Genomic DNA, 21223 nt, shown 5'->3' with positions numbered 1-21223 from the left:
TTAAGACCTTGCTACTTAGTACTCACATACTATTTTTATACTTCAAATCCTAAATGTCAACACCCTTTGTTTCTAATGTAGTATTATTTGGGGTGTTTTCATCCGTTAGATATGTGTGTTTCACTAAACGTATGTCATGCACAGGAAAAATAATTGTTAGTGCCAAGTCCATACAGATTCTTTTTAAACATTTGAAGCAGACCAGTTTTACCATGCTGTCTATTTTAATTCAAAAGTGCTGTTGAGCTTGTGCGTGTGTGCATTTGGTGGAGACAGAAGCAGTTTCTCATTTACTTGTGGTTTCTCACCCACCTGGCTCACAGATTCCTGAACTGCCATTTTTCTCTCTGTTCAATCGATACCAATGTTTGATGCACCAGGTTTCGAGAATGTGGATTGGTATAGGGGTATAGCAGAAAGTTAAACTTGTCCTTGTCTGTGAAGATAGCGGTTCAGCTAGTTCCTCCTACACCAATCCATATGGCTCTCACTTCTGAAGAAAGCCATAATGGGTATGGATCTTGTGGGCTTGAAATGATGGCATACAGTATAGTCAGTATACTGTCTCTTCCTGCACATTATGTTTACTAGCAGAACCATAAGCGTACAGAGAAGAACAAGTTTACCTTTCAGACTCATGATGAAGGCATCCACCTCGGCTCCTTCCCAATAAAAGGAAGGTCTGCCTGGCCACCACTTTGATCCACCGCACACTCTGGAGGAATTATCTGTGAGGGACAGCCGCCTTCCCTGCAAGGTAAGTTGCAATCAGGAAGGTCTTGATGGGCGAGGTCCAGATTCATGTAAGTGGGCTTCCCAACCCAAAAAATAGGCTGACCCTATAGTTATCTGCCCAGGACAGTTAAGTATTGCTCCTGGCATAAATATTTCTCAAGGCCTAAGGAGCTCTAGAAAGACCTTACAAACAGAACTTTGGTGCCAGATTTAGTATCAGGGGGCCAAGCAAAAGGCAACTGACTTTTGGTTATCTTTTGCCTGTGCAGGGGAACAACTCAGTATCCCCTCCATGAAGGTGCATACACAATAGGGCTTTCCCCCTTCTTTTTTCAAGAGCAGCCTCACCCTCCTCCCCTGCCTATGTGAGTGAGCTGCATCTTTCCTTTAAGCCGGGAAAATTTCAAGAGCTGGTGATGAGCAGGTGAAGCTGCTCCTTGGAATCAAACAAAAAACCACTGCACATGTTGAATTTACATGCTTCTCTGGTGAAAGAGCAGTATCTGCATTAAAATGTGCAGGGAAGGGTACTAGTAAAGCGATATAAACACATCAGTGCCACCTAGTGAAAAAGGCGAGAATATCCCTTATGTAACTGCAGTTTATAAACGTTGAACCTGAAAACTAATTTCAATGCAGCCCAGGGCAAATTTACTCGGAAACAAGTCCCACTATGTTCAAGGGTGCTTACTCCCAAGTATGTATGCATAGTTTTTCACTTGATAGACAATTCCAATTCCATACAACAGTCTATCATTTTGAAAACTTTAGAGAGGCCTGCGCCACAAAAAAAAAAGACTTTCCATAGGATATTCTCTTCCCTTGCTTGAAGGGACAGTGGGCCAAAATATTTGAGATGCAAAGTATTTAGTAAGTTTGCTGATGAAATTTGGGTGCATTTAATATAAATCATGCAATTCTACAATGAAGCTGAGCCTGAGGAAAGCACAAAATACAGATAAGAGAGGCTTTATGATTTCTTCAGTACAAATTGACCTATTGGTTTGAACTAGCAGTATTAGGACAGCAATAAAAGTGAGCATCTGCAATCCCTTGTGAAATATCTGAATGCTATCTGCAAGGCAGAATAGTAATATACCACATGTTATCCATCAAGGGCAATCAGTGATTCCTACAGCCAATTATATTAATATGTGGGAGTGGGGTGGGGGTCTGTCAAAGCAGTGGGGCTATTTTTCTCCTTGACATGAAGTAGAATATATAGCTGCTAGAGACAGCCTGGAATGCTGATTACTTTACAAAAGGTCATGCATTGGAGGTGGATTTCTGAACATAATGTACAGATAGATGGCCTCAGGCATGAAAACTGGGGTTAAAGCAGGACTGAGTTCGCTAGCACAATCAATTGAGTAATCAATAGCAGATTATACATGTGAAATTGAATCACAATGGTCACTTGCAAACAGTTCAAAGCTGCCTGCATAGTTGTGTTTAGTGGGCAGGCCCACTTAGGGAATACCTTAAGTTTAGTTTCTAAATGTGATGTGTCTGCATTACTTTGTTGAGAGTCATTTAGCTTCAATAGATACCCTTAAAATAGATACTATACAAAACAAAGCAATGGATTTGCAATCAGGGTAAGATTCTGAGACACACATGTAGTCATCTGCCAAAGCTGGACCAAACTGAAAGAACTAGGAAAAGTAATGGTGTTAACAGATATACAGCATGATAGGATAATTAAACAGCCAAATTTGGCTGCCAATCCCCCCCCCCCAATGTATGATTACTTTTTCTATGATTAAACCACTATACATCAGAGTATGCTCAAAAATGGCTTTCAAATTCACCAAAAGACAAGCTCTGATGGAAAAGCCATAAAAATCTGCCATCCAGAAACCTCTCTGGGGTAATTAGCAGTGACTCCTAGATGAACAGCCAAGAACCAAAAAAGCTTTTCCCCATCACCGCCATAGAACTGTTTTATGCTTTCCTGATTAGGAAAGCATGGCTTATCCCTCTGCCTCTTAAACCATTGAAGCGAGGTGGGGGTGGGGGAGAGAGGAGGGAGAGAATGTTAAATTGAAATCTACCCTCTTGTCATAGTATTCCAGTGGATTTAGTCCTGCCCCATGGGGCAGCATAGAGCAAGTATTTCACTTTTTCCTATGAGACAGCCTGTCAGATATTTCAAGTGTACTATCATGTCCCCCCAGGCACACCAAGATTTTCTTCTCCTAGATAAACATAACCCACTTTTCCTTATAGCCGTTGACTAGAATTGGGCCCTTCTTTGTGGGGGAAGCCAAAGACAGAATGTTCGCCACAGGGACACTCCCCTAGCATCTACTGTGGTAACATTCAGGCAGCAGGTGAAGACAATTTTATTATCCTGGTCTTTTCATGGATGATATTCAATGCTGCTCCTGCTATTAATGCTTTTATAGCTACAAGGCCTGCTTAGGATAATTCCATGCTCCTCAGATATATGAATCACTTCACCTTAAAGCTAAAGTTGAGAGTCAAAGCTAACCAGTCAGGAAGACAGTCATCCTGTCTCTCCAACATGTCGCTCTGGTTCCTTTGGTTGTAGGAAACTTCCTCTGCTTTCCCGAAACAGATGATTTGTCCCTTTGCTGCAGCCACACCCTCCCTGCTGGCTGAATTTGGCCTGCTCTCTCTCAACATGCCTCAAGTCAGTGACAATACTTGATAGAAGGAGAGCAAGTAGGACAAGGAGACAAAGTAAAGAAGTAAGGAATAACAAGCTATTAAAAGGCCAAAAAAAAATATCCAGCGCTCATCTGTGTCACTTTGGTCATGCTTCTTTGTTAAGAGGACAGGGGGAATCTAATCCCAGTTATTATTTTATCTTCTCCTTCCTCTTTTCACATACAGTTAGTTGTTCTCACACTTACTTTTTCTGATCTAGCAGCCACAATGTGTTGCGAGAATGGGACTATGGGAGGGGTTGAGTATGGTGTCCTTTGTTAACAAAACACATTAGTAGCAGAGAACAAAGTATCATTCTGCAACCTCACAATAGCCTATATAGCCCACTACCTTCATGGTAAAACTGGCTCTGCATGCAGTGCAAAGGAAATACTGATCTCTTATGGCTCGAATGTCAAAGAATAGGGGGCTTGGAGCCTAAGTGAGCCTATCCTAAATAGAACACTTTTAATCCAGTGAAGAATCCTACTGGCAGAAGGGGGGAGGCAATCCTCTCTGATTCCCCCCCTCTACCAGTACCCCCACATTGGGTCACTCAATCTTCCAAAGCAGATTGGGGAGAAAAAGGGCTTGCAGGAACAATCATCAAAAGTTGCCCCTCCCCTTCCCTAACAAGAACAAACTCGCTGGCAAGACCAAGTCAACATGATTTAGAGTGTCACTTGAATTACTTCCAAAACCAACTCTGCTGTGGTTGTATTAGCCAATTTTCTACTAAAACAATTTTATTCTTGACTCTATTAATGAAAAGGAACTACTTTATCATTATGTAGCTTAGCATACAATGCACCTTACTAACAACAAAGTATTTTATTACAACATGTTCCTTCTTGCGAAATCAACCTGAAAAACATGCTTTTTGAAAACTCCACCTGCTTCTGTGGAGAAATAACAGAGAGCTCTGCTTGGCACACAAGAGATCTGCAGGCAGTTTCACCTTGCTTCACTGGGCTGAGCAGCGCTCTCCACCTAAGCCAAGTGTAGACAAATTAGGCTATTTATCAAAATCCATGAGACTTAAAATACTATGAGAAGAAGTTATATGAATGCAGGCAAGAACCACATCCAAAAATCACTTTGAAGTCATAGCAGCTCTCACAGCCACTAAACTGAATGGCAGCAGGGTGCCTCTTTGGAGTTTAAGCTCCCTGAATTACAGTCTTTAGATTAATAGGAACTATACTTCTAAACTCCAAGATGCGAGTTCAAAAAGGTGCTGGACCAATGTATTCATACACTTTATATTGTAATTATTTCATAGCTGGAAAAAGTAAAAACAAAGGCAACATACTTACATGTTTAAAACAGTTAACAGGAGCTGCTGTGAAACTATTGCTATTGATGTAGTTGCCCCAATTGAAACCTTCCACTGGAACAGATGCTAGAATGAGAGTTATTTTATTTAGAAAGGGGAACAAGCAATTTGGTATTTATATTTAATATTCAGAAACGTGTTTCCAGTGTCAAGGGGTAGGGTGAGGAGAGCATTACAGAAAGGCAGGGTTGGAAGAAAAACTTCAAAGGGCCTGTAGGGTAGTCCTCTACCCTATGGAATATGGTGGATTATGCAGAAAATTCTCCAGCAAATTAACCCATCTAAACAAAAGAATATAGCTTTTGATCAAAGACAACTGATGTAGGCCAGAAGCAGATAGCAAATGTCATCAATGAATTGATGACATCACCGCACACAGGAAAATTACTAGTTCCACACACGCAGATATAGCAGGATGGGGAAAAACCTACCCAATTCCCAAGCTGATCAGCTAAAAATTATTTTCCAATCCTTAATATAGAGAGCCAAGCCTTTTAGGGATCCAAGACCCTTAGGATGTTTTCTCCTTAGCAGTTTATCAAAGGATTAGATGAAGACCCTTTAAACACCTCCCCCCACAAACTTTCCCCCTCTTCACTTGAGAAATTGATGGAGTAGATAGTTCTTAAAAATCTTTCAATTGCTCTGAAAATTATTCCCCAGTTGAAAAAATGGATGTTTATCCCCATAATCTTTCCTTAGAGACTCTTAATACCCATGTTACCTGTTTTAGTCTTTGATTGGTTCTGTACCGTCGCTTGGTATTGAGCATATGCAGCTAATTTAGCAACTAAAGGTTGTTTTTGTAGCACTTTAGCCTTCTTAGTTGGAGGTTTTCCCTAGAACAACAAGAGCTAAATAAGGTCCTTTTCAAACCCACATCAAAAGATTTAGAAGTATTGCTTTTACTGCTCTACTATGCAAAGGAATGAAACACTACAGTTTTGACAAACGTCTATCAGAAAGCACATTTTTAAACTAACTTTCCAGTAAAGTAATAGTGGAAAGATTCCTTTGAGCTAGGGAGTATTACTGGAAAGCAGGACATTGTCAATCCACAGACAGATATTGATTAAACATAGTCCTAAGGTTTTGTTTAAAATCCATTTGCCTCTATCAGAGTATCTGTAAGACTGTGACCGGATTCAGACATGTTGCAGCTCTTTGTGAATTATTTAACCCATAGTGAGCTGTGACACCCACAACCCTTGCATAACTTTAAAACAGATAAATGATTATGCAAGGGTTATTTAACCTTCACATAACCCACACTTGCTGAGTTCGCACAACACGACAACCCCCAAGCAGGAATTGCATATTCAAAATGGCAGCCACATATGCCCCACACACATTGCAGCCTCACTGTGGCAGTGGTGCTTTATTTAACCCACGGTGATGTTGCTGAGTGTGCAGGGCACACGTGGCTGCCATTTTGAATATGCAACCTCTGCTCAGGGTTGTCATGTCATGCGAACCCAGCAAGCATGGGTTAAATAACCCATGGTGGGCTGTCATGTCATGTGAACAACCACATTGGCTGGGTTCACACAACATGACAACCCATACGGAAGGTTGTTGTTTAACTGTGGATTGCTGTTGAACCATGGGTTGTTCTGTTGTGTGAACCCAGGTACACTAACAAACCATGGTTTGCTAACCATGAAGAACCCACAATTCACATCCAACAACTATAGATTCTTTGTGGGTTGTTTGTGGTTAACAAACCATGTTTTATTAGTGCAGATGGAATACTACAATCCACAGTTGAACCCATACTCAACTTTGAGTATGGGTTGTCACGTTGTGTGAACCCACCCACTGTAATCAGCCATTGCAATGAGATAGCAGTTGCGCAATGCCACAAATGGGAACACCATATAGGAAAGATGTAGGATCTTTTCCACATGCTACACAACTGATCTATGGAATCCTAGCACAAAATATGATCAATAATATGATCTGTTTCACAAAAGGAATAATCAAACTATCAGGCTACAGCATCTTCTTTCTTATTGTTTCTATTAAATATTGGTTGTTGGAAATTAGGAACAAAATAGTAAATACAGCTCAAACCTAAAATATAAAAATCCATGTTTCTGATACTCTTTCCATTTAGCATGGCCCAATATTACAAAACCTCTAATACCCAATCCTTATTATTCAGAACTCTGGGTTAGGATTCAGGAGACAGCAATGGAATTAGTCATTTTGATCTTTCAAGCTTAAAAAGTACTTTGAGACAAAAATGCATTAGTATTCTGTTGTTGGAAATGTATTTAACACTCCAGCTGCAACTAGCCCATGGCAGCCAAATTCATTTTACGTTCATTCCTCAAAGGCTGGCATAGTACACTGACTGCAAAATTCCTTGTACATTATAGAAGTCACAAGACAATTTCTGAGCAATAAGATATCTGCACCAATGTAAACTATAGAGGAAATGGTGCCTGAACTTGCTGCAGCTATCCCGGAAATGCATCTTAGGGTCATGGTAGACAGCTCACTAAACGCATTGGGCTGATTTGCACAATTGCAAGGTCGTTAATAAGCCACGGTGACTTGTTAACCAAGTTGCGCATGCTGGGTTACACCAACTTGATGTGACTGCATTCTAGCGTAACGTCCTTTGATCCTCCAAACCACAGTTTTGAGAATCAGGGATGAGCTTTCAGTATGTACAGTTTGATTTTTGTTTGGGGGCATCACTCAAGCCACAGTTTGCCAATTTAGATGCCGTGGCAAATTGTGATTTGACCAGGAAAGGTTCTATAAAATCAGGAACACAAAAGGAAGAGGAAGTACATGCATACATTCATTCCTGATGCTCCAATTCAAATCATGATTTGGAGGACCTGAGGATGTGACATTTGAATGAACTAACATCGAAAAAGATAAATTCCGTATCTGGAATTTTTAGAAAAAGGGCTGAAAATTAAATGGGAAGTCTCATGACTTTAAATAACACTATGGTGTAGCTACTTTGGAAGATTTTGCACAATTCTGGTTGCCCCATCTCAAAAAAGAATACCATAGAGCTGCAAAAGTTGTAGAAAAGGGTAACCAAAATTATGAACAGGTCAAAGCATCTTTCCTCTAAGGGAAGTTGAAATTATTTGGAGTTTTCTTACTTAAGAATAAGGTAATCTATAATGGATGCTTACATGATGAATGCTGTGGAGAAAGAGGTCCTTCTCCCTCTTACACAACAGCAGAAATGGGTCACCTGATGAAATTGGCACTAGGTTCAGTTCTGAACAGAAAAGAAAATACTTCTTCCCACAAAAAATGATTTGACTTATGGAGTGTGTTCTTCCATGATCTGGCAATGGCCACTAATTGAGATTTCTATAAAATGGGGTTAGACATAGGTGGGCCCCGCTTGGACAATCATGATGAGAAAAGAAAGCATCATAGCTTCTCCCCCTGCCCCCGAGCATGCGTGAATACTATTTCCATAACAACCCGTGATGTGGCACAGGTTGGCTTGTCATCTGAATCTGACACAGGCTTTGTATTCACCCAGCAACCTCTATTGCACATCAGAGGTTGCCAGATGGGTACAAAGCCACCTTGACTGTGCTGTGCACCAGGTTCTGATGACATGCCAACCCACACTGCAGCACAGGGAGTTACAGAAGTGGAGGTGCATGCACAGCACTTACAGAGGAAGAAGCCATGATGGCTGCTTCCCCCATGCGATCGTGTAAACCCAGTGATATCCTCCATTAATTTAACAATAGCTCTCAACATAGTTATAGGGAAGGTGGAGAGTTAGCGTACCAATGATTCTAGGAATCAATGGAGAAGGGCTGTTTGCCTTCACACCCTACTTGTGGGGTTGGTCAAGGCGCCTGACAGGCCACTATCAGAAACTAAATGCTGGATTAAACATGTCTTTCGTCCAATGCAATGCAGCACCTATGACATTGTTTTATTTAAAAGCAGGTGACTTCATGCATTATTTTGAGATTTAGCAAATATTGTAAAAAGAAAACTTATTTATATAATAAAGGTAATAAAATTGTGACTGTACCGTTACCTGAAGTCTGGCCAGAATGCTGGCCTTCTTTGAGTTCGATGAGTAACTTCTTGAGCAGGAAACACTGCAGAAACGCTTCGTTTTAGAGTAAAAGGCATCTCTGACACCAACCATCCCACACATTTCGCAGGTAGCTAATGAGGGAAGAAAGATGGCCAGTACATTAAAACAGTGCTATTGTATGTCACATTCACTGCCATGGTTCCAGTGATTTTTCTATGCAATATACATAGAAAGTAGTCCCATTTAAACTGTATCTTGTCAAACAAAGTTAATCTAGCCAAATCCCAGCAAAGCTACATATATTTACACCCCTTTAGGCATCAATAAAGCACACATTTAATAGGGCCTTGTAGATTCCAGACTGCATCCTTTTCTTTTTATCTTTTTTCCTTATTTACATGAGCAATTCATTTCTGTTGGAGAGACTGAGCTAAGATTTGCAAGGCAATATATGGGGGGTGGGGGGGAAGGCACACCCAAATGTTTTTGAATCTTCAGAACAGATATAATGTGTATGTACTCAGCTGTGTGATCTGTATATCACACTATAATACGTAGGTAACAAAAGGTAGTTCAGGGCCTGAAAGTATACTTTCGTATTGTTCTTTACAATATGGATTCATATTGCGCTAGTAACACTGTACTTTGCAAACAGTTGTTAATTGCTACACTTCATCTATAGCATCTATGTCCTGCTCCTGCTTAAATGACAAGCAATGACTTTTTTTAATGGGGGGATTTCTTCCACTAACAGCCCTACTTGTGGGAAGTAAGCATAGCCTTAGTTTTCATAGCACATGAAGCTTATTTCTTAACATTATAGTTTTCTTACATGAAAAGGTTAGCAGTAATAGGATTCAGTTAGTATTTTAAAGTGTGAAGTGTTCTAACCTAGTAAAACATTTCAACATGCTATAAAGCTTCAATTGTATTAGCAGATTACGATTTAGATTCTCGAAATAAAATAATTCCTCTTGTCCCAGATCTTGCTTTGCTGCTCTTATCTTGGCAACTTTCTTCCAAATTGGGATAAGAGCCAGCTGCATATCAATCGTGCATTCATATACACGTAGAGACCAAATCTGTGGCTTGGGAAGATTATAGCAGAAATTATCTATGGTCTATTTTGTGAGTAAATATGACCCCTGCCAATACATCTATCTTTTCAGGAGTATTCATCTCCCCCTCTCCTGAATGTAACTTCGACTCAATAGAATTCCCCCCCAAATTGTGCTGAAGTATGTCAATACAAATGTTTATTATGTAAAAACAAATGCATTAAATGCACATTTTAGTAGGACTTGTGCAAACTGTTGCTGATGAGAAGTATTTTAGCTGCAGTTTACTTGCAACAGAAACATTCCAAGAGAGCAGCTTTTTCTTCCCAAATAAAGATACACACACACAAGCATCAACCTTTAGCTTCTGACTCAAATATCTAACATCCAAGTAGGAGGTAAGGACCCAGAGGTATAGAATTAAGAGTGGACCATTTGATTGAACATTCCATTAAAAATTCTATTGAAAGTACAACCGTATGTTTAGACAGGAAAAACGTCCTACTACTCCCAGCCAGCCATACTGGCTGGGGCATGCTGGGAGTTGTAGGGCTTTTTTCTGTCTAAACATGCCCAAGACTGCACTCTAAAACTTTGTACTTACCCATGCCAGACTTGCCATCTGGATATGTGTAGACCTGTCCATTGTTCTTGATAATTGGGAGACTTGAGGGCAATGGAGTAACTTCCTCTTCACTCTCATCAGAACTGGAACTACTACTGGTATCCTCACTGCAGCTATCATAACCATCAAACATCCCGAATGAGTCACGTCTCTTCCTTTCTGACCGTGAAGGATGTTCAGACTAAAAAGAAAAAACAAAGATATTAAAGCTTCTGAATATTAATATCTGAAAAAGATATATCAGCATTTTAACGTTTCTTGTAGGTCTGCATGCAGTGCACTCATACAACATTAAACATAAACAAAATTATGTTCAATATCTTTTTTCTAAAATGTCACTGTTAAATGACATTCCTTGCATTGTGGAAATCAAGGAAACACATAGTGTTCTTTCACATATAGGTACCATAGACTTATAAATTATAAAAGGAATCAATGTTTTACTAGCTTTTCTGCAATATTCTTAACTCATAAGAACTGCCATGCTGGATCAGACCAAGGGTCCATCTAGTTTAGCACTCTGTTCATACAGTGGCCAACCAGCCATTGGCCAGGGACCAATAAGGCAGGACACGGTGCAACAACACACTCCCACCCATGTTCCCCAGCAACTAGTGCACAGAGGCTTACTGCGTCAGGTACTGGAGATAGCACACAACCATCAGGGCTATTAGCCACTGATAGCCTTTGCCTCCATGAATTTATCCAACCCCCTTTTAAAGCCATCCAAATTGGTGGCCATCACTACATCTTGTGGTAGTGAGTTCCATAATTTAACTATGTGCTCTGTGAAGAAGTACTTCCTGTTTTGTCCTGGATCTCCCACCAATCAGTTTCATGGGATGACCTTGGGTTCTAGTATTTTGAGAGAGGGAGAAAAATGTCTCCCTATCCACATTCTCCATACCATGCATAATTTTGTACACCTCTATCATGTCTCCCCTTAGCCTCCTTTTTTCCAAGCTAAACAATCCCAGTTGATGTAACCTTCCCTCATAGGGGAGATGCTCAAGCCCCTTAATCATTTTGGTTACCCTTTTCAGCACTTTTTCCAGCTCTATAATATCCTTTTATAGGTGTGGTGACTAGAACTGTACACAATACTCTAAGTGTGGTTGCACCATAGATTTGTATAATAGCAGTATGACACTGGCAGTTTTATTCTCAATTTCTTTTCTTATAATGCCTAACATAGAGTTTGCCTTCTTTATAGCAGCCGCACACTGGGTGGACATTTTCATCGAGCCGTCCACCACAATCCCAAGAGCTCTTTGCTTGTCACTGCCAGCTCAGATCCCATTAGGTTATACTTGAAGTTGGGTTTTTTTTGCCCCAGCGTGCATTACCTTACACTTGCTTACATTGAACCACATCTGCCATTTGGATGCCCACTCTCCCAACTTGGAGAGATCCCTTTGGAGCTCTTCACAATCCCTTTGTGTTTTAACCACCTTAAATAATTTGGTGTCGTCAACAAACATGGCCACACCTTACTCCTAATTCCAGATCATTTATGAATAAATTGAAAAGCACTGGTCCCAACACCGATCCCTGTGGGTCCCCACTATTTACTTCCTTCCATCGGGAGCACTGACCATTTATTCCTACTCTCTGTTTTCTGTTCTCTAACCAGTTACTGATCCATTATTTATTTATTTATTTATTTTATTACATTTATATACCGCCCCACAGCTGAAGCTCTCCTCTTATTCCATGACTCCTAAGTTTGTTCAGGAGTCTTTGGTGGGGGACTTTATCAAAAGCCTTTTGGAAGTCCAAGTAAACAATGTCCACTTGATCACCCCTGTCTACATGTTGACACTCTCAAAGAATTCTAGTAGATTAGTGAGATAGGACTTGCCTGTGCAGAAGCCATGTTGATTCTTCTTGAGCAGGACCTGCCCTTCTATATGCTTACTAATTTTGTCTTTAATAATGCTTTCAGCCAATTTACCTGGAACAGATGTCAAGGTAACCGGCCTCTAATTTCCTGGATCCCCCCCGGATCCCTTTTTGAAAACTGTTGTTACACTGGCCATCTTCCAGTCCTCTGGTACAGAGGCTGAGCTTAGAGACTTGTTGCATATTTTTGTAAGGAGGTCCGCTATTTCATACTTGAGTTCTTTGAGAACTCTAGGATGGATACCATCTAGGCCTGGTGATTTATTTGCTTTCAATTTGTCAATAAGGTTGAGAACTTCATCTTTAGTCACCACTATTTGCCTCAGTTCCTCAGACTCCCTTCCTGGAAACATCAGTTCAGGCACAGGCATCTGTCCTGTATCCTCTGCAGTGAATACCGATGCAAAGAATTCATTCAGCTTCTTTGCAATTTCCCTGTCCTCCTTTAGTATTCCCTTAACTCCATTGTCATCGAACAGTCCAACTGCTTCCCTAGCTCACTTCCTGCTTCTGAAATATTTAAAGAATTCTTTATTGTTGGAATTGATATTATTAATGATGTGCTCTTCAAAATGCTTTTTTGCATCTCTTATTGTTTGCTTGCATCTCCTTTGTGCCAGCTTGTGCTCCCTTTTATTTTCCTCTCTTGGGCAAGACTTCCATTTTTTTTAAGGAAGCCCTCTTTTCTACAATAGCTTCTTTGACACTGCTTGTTAACCATGCTAGTGACCTCTTGGACTTGGTGCTATCTTTCCTAACCTGTGGAATACATTTTAGTTGAGCTTCTATTATTGTTCTTTTGAGTAAGCTCCAAGCATTTTCCAAGGATTTAACCCTCTTGATTTCAACTTTCTTTTCACTAGTACACTCATTTTAGAGAAGTTTCCTCTTTTGAAGTCGAGTGTTGGATTTCCTGGGCAATTTCCCACTTAAGTATATATTGAATCTGATAGCACTGTGGTCACTGTTATCTATTGGTTCAACAATGTTTACATCTTGTATTAGGTCCTGGGCAGCACCACTTAGGATTAAGTCCAGGGGTCCCTCCCCTCTGGTAGGCTGCATGACCAACTGTTCCAGGGCACAGTCATTTAGGACATCAAGAAATTTAACCTCCTTGTCATGACTAGAATATGAATTTATCCAGTCAATGTGAGGATAATTGAAGTCACCCATTATTACGACACTTCCTCGTTCGGGGCCTCCCTGATTTCATTCCCTATCTCAAGGTCACTCAGAGCATTTTGGTTTGGGGGACGATAGCAAGTTCCTACCACTACATTAGTTTTGGGGCCCTGCATTGTCACCCACAGCAGTTCTGTGGAACAGTCTTCCCTGTTTAGGTGCTCTAGTCTACTAAACACAATGCCTTCTTTGACGTACAGAGCAATACCATAAAATGTATAAAAATGTAATAAATAAATGCCACCCCCAGTATGCCCTTGCCTGTCCTTCCTGTAAAGTTTGTATCTGGGGATGACCATATCCCACTGGTTCTCTCTATTCCACCAGGTTTCTGTAAAGCCCACTATGTCCAGGTTCTCCTTTGAAACCAAGCACTCCAATTCTCTCATTTTGGCTCAGAGGCTTCTAGCATTTGCATAGAAATCACAGTATCCCTCCCCATCTCTGCTGTGTCCCTTTTTTCCTATTGCACTTTAGGCTCTTTGATTGGCTATCATGTTCTATCCTGTACTTATGGCCTATTTTCTCCCCTTCTACATTGGGACAAATCAAAAACATGTTCAGATTCTTCTCCTTCAGATGATTTAACCTGAACCGGATGCTTCTCAGCTCCTGTCGGCTTTCCCCCAGGATTTAGTTTAAAAGCTGCTCTGCCACCTTTTTTATGTTTAGTACCAGCAGTCTGGTTCCATTTTGGTTTAAGTGCAGCCCATCCCTCCTGTACAGGCCCGGGTTATCTCAAAATGTTCCCCAGTGCCTAACAAATCTGAACCCCTCCTCTCTGCACCATCATCTCATCCAGGCATTGAGACTTCTCAACTGTGCTTGTCTACCTGGCCCTGTGCATGGAACTGGTAGCATTTCAGAGAAAGCTCCCTTGGTGGTCCTGGATTTCAACCTCCTGCCTAGCAACCTAAATTTGGCTTCCAGGACTTCACAACTACATTTCCTCACATCGCTGGTACCAACATGGACCACGACAACTGACTCTACCCCAGCACCGTCTACTATGCTATCTAGATGGTGTGATATCCGCAACCTTCACACTAGGCAGGCAATTTACCTGCCCATCACAAGTCCTGAAGTAAGGGGTATAATTAGCCTATCAAATATGAAAAAGTCTTCAATGGTCTTTGCAGAGTCCAAGGATAGGCCTCATCTTGAGTATTGTGTCCAGTTCTGGGCACCACACTCCAAGAAGGATGCAGACAAGCTGGAGGCAGTTCAGAGGGCAACAAGGTTGATCAGGGGTCTGGAAACAAAGCCCTATGAGGAGAGACTGAAAGAACTGGATATGTTTAGCCTGGAGAAGATTGAGGGGAGACATGATGGCACTCTTCAAATATTTGAAAGGTTGCCACACAGAGGAGGGCCAGGATCTCTTCTCGATCATCCCAGAGTGCAGGACACGGAATAATAGGCTCAACTTACAGGAAGCCAGATTCTGTCTGGACATCAGGAAAAACTTCCTGACGGTTAGAGCAGTATGACAATGGAACCAATTACCTAGGGAGGTTGTGGGCTCTCCCATGCTAGAGGCATTCAAGAGGCAGCTGTACAGCCATCTGTCAGGTATGCTTTATGGTGGATTCCTGCATTAAGCAGGGCGTTGGACTTGATGGCCTTATAGGCCTCTTCCAACTCTACTATTCTATGATTTATTACTGGTTGGTGCACCTGACAGCATTTGTAAACTGTTTATCCATTTCAGTTAACTAGAAGGCACCAAATATTGGGTTGGATCCAGACTGCATGCAGTGGGGCTGGCGGAAGCAGACTTCCTCCCTCCTCCCCATAGTAGCCCCTCCAGCTCCCCAAAAATGCTACACAGAGCATTGAGGAATACTATTGAATGGTAGTGGTGCGGGGGGGGGGGTTAGGGGATCCCCAAAATGTCAGGCAGAGGCATGAGTGGAAGGTACCACCTGATTTTTGAGGACCCCCTTTCCCTCTCACCCTTCCCGCACCAAAACCTACCTCATTCAGCAAGGTTCTTCAACCCCATGGTTAGCATTTTCAGGGGGCTGCTGGAGGGAGGAAAATCAATTTCATCTCAAGAGTTTTCACATCCCATGGAATACAGGACACATTTGAATTAACAGGGTAGAAATCAGCATAGGTTAGAAGGGTTTTTTAGCGAAAGACTCACTACCTTACCATTCCCCCCCGCCCCGGAGTTGTGTTCAGAAACTAGTGGAACTTCCCTATTACTGACTAGAACTGAGATATCCTCAATTCACACCAGAACTACAGGGGGAAAAAACGATCCTTGAATGTATCACTGCTGTTCTTTACAACCTCAAGTGTCCCCTTTTGTCAAGTTACGAAGTACAGCCAGCCCCTCATATGTTTCTCTTTCACTTATTCTCAATGTTTGGTCTATTAATGTAGTTAATGATTTGCCATAGGAACACTTCCATGGCAACTGACAGAGGCAGAATAAAACATGCAAGCATCACAAACTTAAAAATTTTGTATGAATGCTTGCACTATGCAGTAGGACAAGCCATACTACCATGTGCAATCTCGGAATGGTATTACTAAAGAAATACACCTTTCAGATCGCGCCACATACTTTATCAAAGCAGCATACAACAAAATCATCTTAAATAACTAAGTATACTGACAGATATTTACCGTTTCACAGATAGGGAAAAAGAACTGGAAAGACACCGACCGGATTCACATGACAACTCATCCTGGGCTGTTGTGTGAAAAAAAGCCACAGTAGGTTGTTGCGTCATCTGAAACTGAGCCAGTTCCTACTGAGTGGCTTGTTTTTAGGGGGTTGTACATTTCAGCTGTCAAAGGGAACTAATTGCAGTATAAAACATACAAAGTAGTTGACAAGAGAAGACTGCATAAAGGTTGATTTGACAGCCAGTGACAGGTCAAGATTGCCACCTTAGCAAGGTGATCCCCAGGGTTTTAAGTGTTGAGCTAACACTTGAGGGTGCTCTGCTTCCATCCCACTTTTGCTCAAATCTCCAGCAAGTCCTTTTAAGGGAGAGCTACACTCCCCCCACCTTTTCACAGCTCCCATTCATTGTAACCAAAGCCACAGAGAGGTGAGGGAAGTGAAGTTCTCCCTTAAAAGGACTTGCTGGAGATTTGGGCAAATGTGGAACAGAAGCAGAGCATTCCCAAATGTCCATTTCATACTTAAGACCCTGGGGATTCCCTTGCTAAGGGGGCGATCCGGTCCCCTTTTCCTGACCTGTCAACAGCTGTTAAAATTGCCTATATCCATTCGCATCTTGTCAATTACCTCGTATGCTTCTAATTGCAGTTAGTTCCCTTTGACAGCTAAAATATGTAAGGCAATAGGCAAGGCGAAGCTATATATACATTTAATAGCTGCAAGTGCATACTTGCGTAACTGTAAAAAGCCAATAATAATAATAATAATAATAATAATAATAATAATAATAATAATAATTTAAACATAATGAAGACATTTAGGTAAATTCATGGGGCCAAAATACACACACACAGGGCCCATTTACGCAAATGTCATGGCACAGGAGGAAAAAAGCTAGGGAAAGAAAATAGAGTTGTGATCGGAGGGGGGAGGAGGACAGGATGGGCAGATAAGATGGATTCTGCCACAAGGTGCCCTGGGATATGTGCTAGAGGACTGATGGGGAAGGAGGGGAAACAACTCACAGTAAGCCCTATCATCTGTCAGGCTCACCATGAGTTGTTCACTAGGGTGGGTTGTCGTGTCAAGAAAACTAACACTACATCATAACTAAGGACACAATCCAGCGTTCTCACAGAATTTTAAACTTCCTCTTTCTCCCCTCCACTATCCAAATTCAAGTCGAATTTATTAACTTTCATGCAGCCCATAAATACCTTCAAATACCAATTTAAAGGACTCATTGTTGCTCCTGAAACTGCTGTAAGATGGATTCTTGCAACAGTGTATAGATTTGTTCCCAACTGAGTTGAGTGGAACCACTGCAAAATCACAACAGTTCCAAACCACTCAGTCGAATTTGATGGTCCAACATATTGTTGATCCACTTTACTAAAAAAGAGAGTTAACGACTCTTTTGTTTTACTCAGTATTTTTCTGAGGAATCCTCCAGCTGAGTACTCAGCATGGCAAAAGGAGGTTGAGACCCCCTTTGTATCTATCCTCCCTGAAGGGAGAAACTGGACAAACAAGTTCAGTGGAGATTCCTCCTAGGACAACTTTGAGTGGAGAAAACTATGAGGTAGAGAGTAAAACTACAGTGTTGAGGTTGAGTCCTGGTCAGCATGGAGTGTAGGCCACAGCAACAACCAAGGGAGGCACCAGATTTCCAGAACTTGGTATGCCAAAAGGTCTAGTATCTCAAGCAACAGCCTAGAAGTAAGATTATTTCTTCCAAAGTGTATTTGTCCTACAACTCTTTACCCACTTAGCTTAACCTCAATAGTCTCTTTTGGTTCACTATAATTTAGCTTGAAATGTTGATAGTTAAGAGTAAGGACCTTTGGCGAGTGAAGACTTTTGGTTAAGAGTGAAGACCCTTCAGGGTTTAAGCTCCCATTCTCTACAGAGGTGGTGGTGCTTCTTCCTCTTCTTCTTCTTTTTTTAAATACATTTAATATTTTGGTTTTTAAAAAAATCATAACAAAGGCAACCAAAAACATTTCGGAACATTTTTGAAAAATGGATAGAGCATACTGCCTTTTGAAAATGACATATGATATACATATATTTGGTGTATTTAGAACTACTGAACTATGTCAGCAGATGTTGCCCATGAACAACCATCACTACTAACAGTTTAGAAAAATTCCTTTAAAAACCTAATAGAGCTATAGTAGGCATAATATTGTTACTTGCTGGAATTTCAGCTGCCATGCAAAACACACAGTCTTTCTCTCTCACGCACACACTTAGAAATGGAACTAACCTGAAAGACATAATTACCAGTGTACACCACAGAAGATCTGGCATCTAGGACACTCCTAACCCAGGACATACCTTTCACAGGTAAACAGAACAAGATGCAAGTATTGCTTCTATGAAAAGGAATACTATAACACAGAAATAGATAAAGTATCTCCTTATATATTTTATGTCAGGCAATATTTTTCTCTTCAGTGTTATATGAATTAGGGAGATTCTACTATATAGTCCCTGCTCACCACTAAGAGGAAAAGGTAGGGATTACAAGCACCAAAGTATGGCCCAGTCATGCAGACTTGCATAGTACACAGTATGTACTATTGGGATATAGTGGGACTTATGGCCACTCAGTAACCTCATATGAGCAATCTGCATGTGGCCCTCAGAAGACTAAAGTTGACGTGCATAGGTGCTAAAGCTGGCAAACTTTTTAGATAGAGAAGAATTATCTCCACATGCTGCCTACTCACCACAGTGTGAAAATTACACTCACCACAGTCCAAACAACTGTTCGGCAGACTAGGGAGTAACATGATTGTAACATGGAAGATTGGTGTCCGGGAGAGGAAGGTTAAAATGTGTGTATATGTGAATGAGAGAATGAAAGGCTGCGTGGTTTGTGTTAGAAGCTGAGAGTGTGCATGCATGTGCATGAGAGGGGAAGGCTGTGTGTGAGTGAATGTAGGGAGGTGAATGTGTGGGTTTGCTCCCCCCCACAAGACCTCCCCAAACCTTCTCTGGAGGCTCCCCCATCTCTCGAGAGCAGATTTTGAGGGTAAATGGGAAGCTGCAGGGTGCTGTTCTGGTGATGGAAGCCATTCCATCAGCAGGATGACCTAATTGGATCCCACCCAATTGCCCTATATCTGTTAGATAGCACAATGGAGTTGAACAATTAAGGTACCACATGACCGTTAGTTTTGCTGTGACAGACAGAGCAATCTTAAGCAGGTCAGGGGCGCAAGGAGGCATATTTACCACCTCATCCACAACCCTGCTGGGTTGTGTCAATTAGAATGGAAGGTGAGGACACGGGGTGGGTGGGTTCCTTCTCCTTTTGCAACAGTGGAGTGTGTGTGTGTGTTTTTTAAAAAAATCCAATTCTACAGATTAAAAAACAGGAGAGAGTTTTTCTATAACAACTTCATTCTTGCATATGTGAGGGAAGAAATGGGGCAGCTCTGGGTCAGTAGTTCCAAAGCTGGGTTTAATCTGGTATGCCCATGCAGTTTGAGCATGCCCATGCACTTGCTACCATTGGTAGGAAAAGTTATGTGTGGGCACAGCAAGGGCCACTGATATGGCAGAGGGGCAACTTCACCAGATATTAACCTCTCTCCAACAAGTTACACTGGGAGTCAGGACTGCAGTGTAATACAACTACTACTCTGTAATTTGTCACTTAAGTACACACTGCATCAATTATCCTTTAAAAAAAAAGTATGGTGATCACAAACTAGCTTTCCTCTCCTCTTTAACAAAATTCCAGAACAGAATGATGTGAATTGCTCATTCTGGTTCCCAAGAGCAAATAAACTCTCATTCCAAGACACTTACAATCTGAAGTTCAACAAGCAAGAGATGACAAGAGGAATGTAAATTTTAAGAGTTAGCATTCAATTCTACAGGGATGTGCAACCGTGATCCACAAAACAGTTCGTATCCATGTAGCAACAGCTCATCCATTCAGATTTGCTGCCTTTCAATTGCAACCTCAGTATAAAAGATTGCTGTAGTGCCAAACATTCATGCAGTGTTTTACCAACAAAAATACCTTCATACTGGCCAAAAATCTTTTGGGATGCCACGTAAGCAAACAATTTCCACCCATGCTGCTCTCGCACATTAACAGCGTTGTGCAATGATTCTAGGTGACAATTGTCAATGACTGCTTTGACATACCTGCATCAACCAATTGAGGAGCCAGACCAGCAAAGTTAGTGTAAAGCAGCTATCATTGATCTTCATCCTACACACTTATTTATCAGTGCAGCAGGTTTCAAGACTGGTTCATGAGACTAACAGTGTATTCTATTGTGTACTGCCTTGCTACTTTTACTGCTGTTTAACAGTTGGTACAAATGGTGCATTAGTTCAAAAGATATGACGCAGTTGACTTACGACATACATTGTCAACTATTTTCAGAATGTCTGGCTTGATTGAACCCTTACATCAATACATGTGCTGAGAACCCCTGCGTAACTGTGAACCCAAGTATACTGCAGTCATTTCTGGGGCTATCCATGATAGAAAATTTAGTTCAGTAGCCAGGTCTGCTGGATCTAAACAATGCTTCAGATCAAATTATAATATAATGCCAAGAACTTACACAATCCTTCCCTGTTGCTATTCACTGCAGGAGAAGTTGGTAAGCTGTCTTTCAGGAAGAGTTGCTTACCATTATGGGTTCTCTCATTGATACCTCAAGACCAAAGTGATACTACGTTAAATACTCAGATACATGCCAAAATAGGGAATGGGCACATGAATGGGGGCAAGATTGAGACCTTGAAGCAAATGAGAGATTACTGTTAAAGCTCAGTCATTCTCAGGTACATGCATACTGACCAATTATGGAGGAAAGGCACAGACAGGGCAAAGGCATGAACATCATTTCAGATGATAAAGGTGTAATCCTACAGATGTTTAGACAGAAAAAAGTCCCACAAATCCCAGCATTCCCCAGCCAGAGTGCTGGAAGTTGTTTTTCTGTCTAAACATCCATAGGATTGCACCCTAAAGGAGATTATGCTACATACA

General features: G+C 41.3%; 1 protein-coding gene across 3 annotated transcripts in view; it reads right to left on the bottom strand.

Annotated features, from left to right (window-relative positions):
* Positions 1 to 21223, bottom strand: part of MBTD1 (mbt domain containing 1) — a 58790-nt gene that overhangs the window by 35266 nt on the left and 2301 nt on the right. For 2 of the 3 annotated variants that reach the window (XM_063120216.1, XM_063120213.1), the window contains exons 2-5: positions 10449 to 10650; positions 8778 to 8917; positions 5469 to 5583; positions 4725 to 4810 (exon numbers count right to left, since the gene is read on the bottom strand). In XM_063120216.1, the coding sequence (XP_062976286.1) occupies positions 4725 to 4810; positions 5469 to 5583; positions 8778 to 8917; positions 10449 to 10602 (495 nt within the window). In that variant the 5' untranslated portion in view covers positions 10603 to 10650. The remainder of the gene's footprint in view (positions 1 to 4724; positions 4811 to 5468; positions 5584 to 8777; positions 8918 to 10448; positions 10651 to 21223) is intronic. The other variant, XM_063120214.1, reaches the window with a different exon arrangement.

Source organism: Elgaria multicarinata, chromosome 3 (assembly GCF_023053635.1).
Source record: "Elgaria multicarinata webbii isolate HBS135686 ecotype San Diego chromosome 3, rElgMul1.1.pri, whole genome shotgun sequence".
Lineage (NCBI taxonomy): Eukaryota > Metazoa > Chordata > Lepidosauria > Squamata > Anguidae > Elgaria > Elgaria multicarinata.
This window is presented reverse-complemented; position numbering and strand designations above follow the sequence as displayed.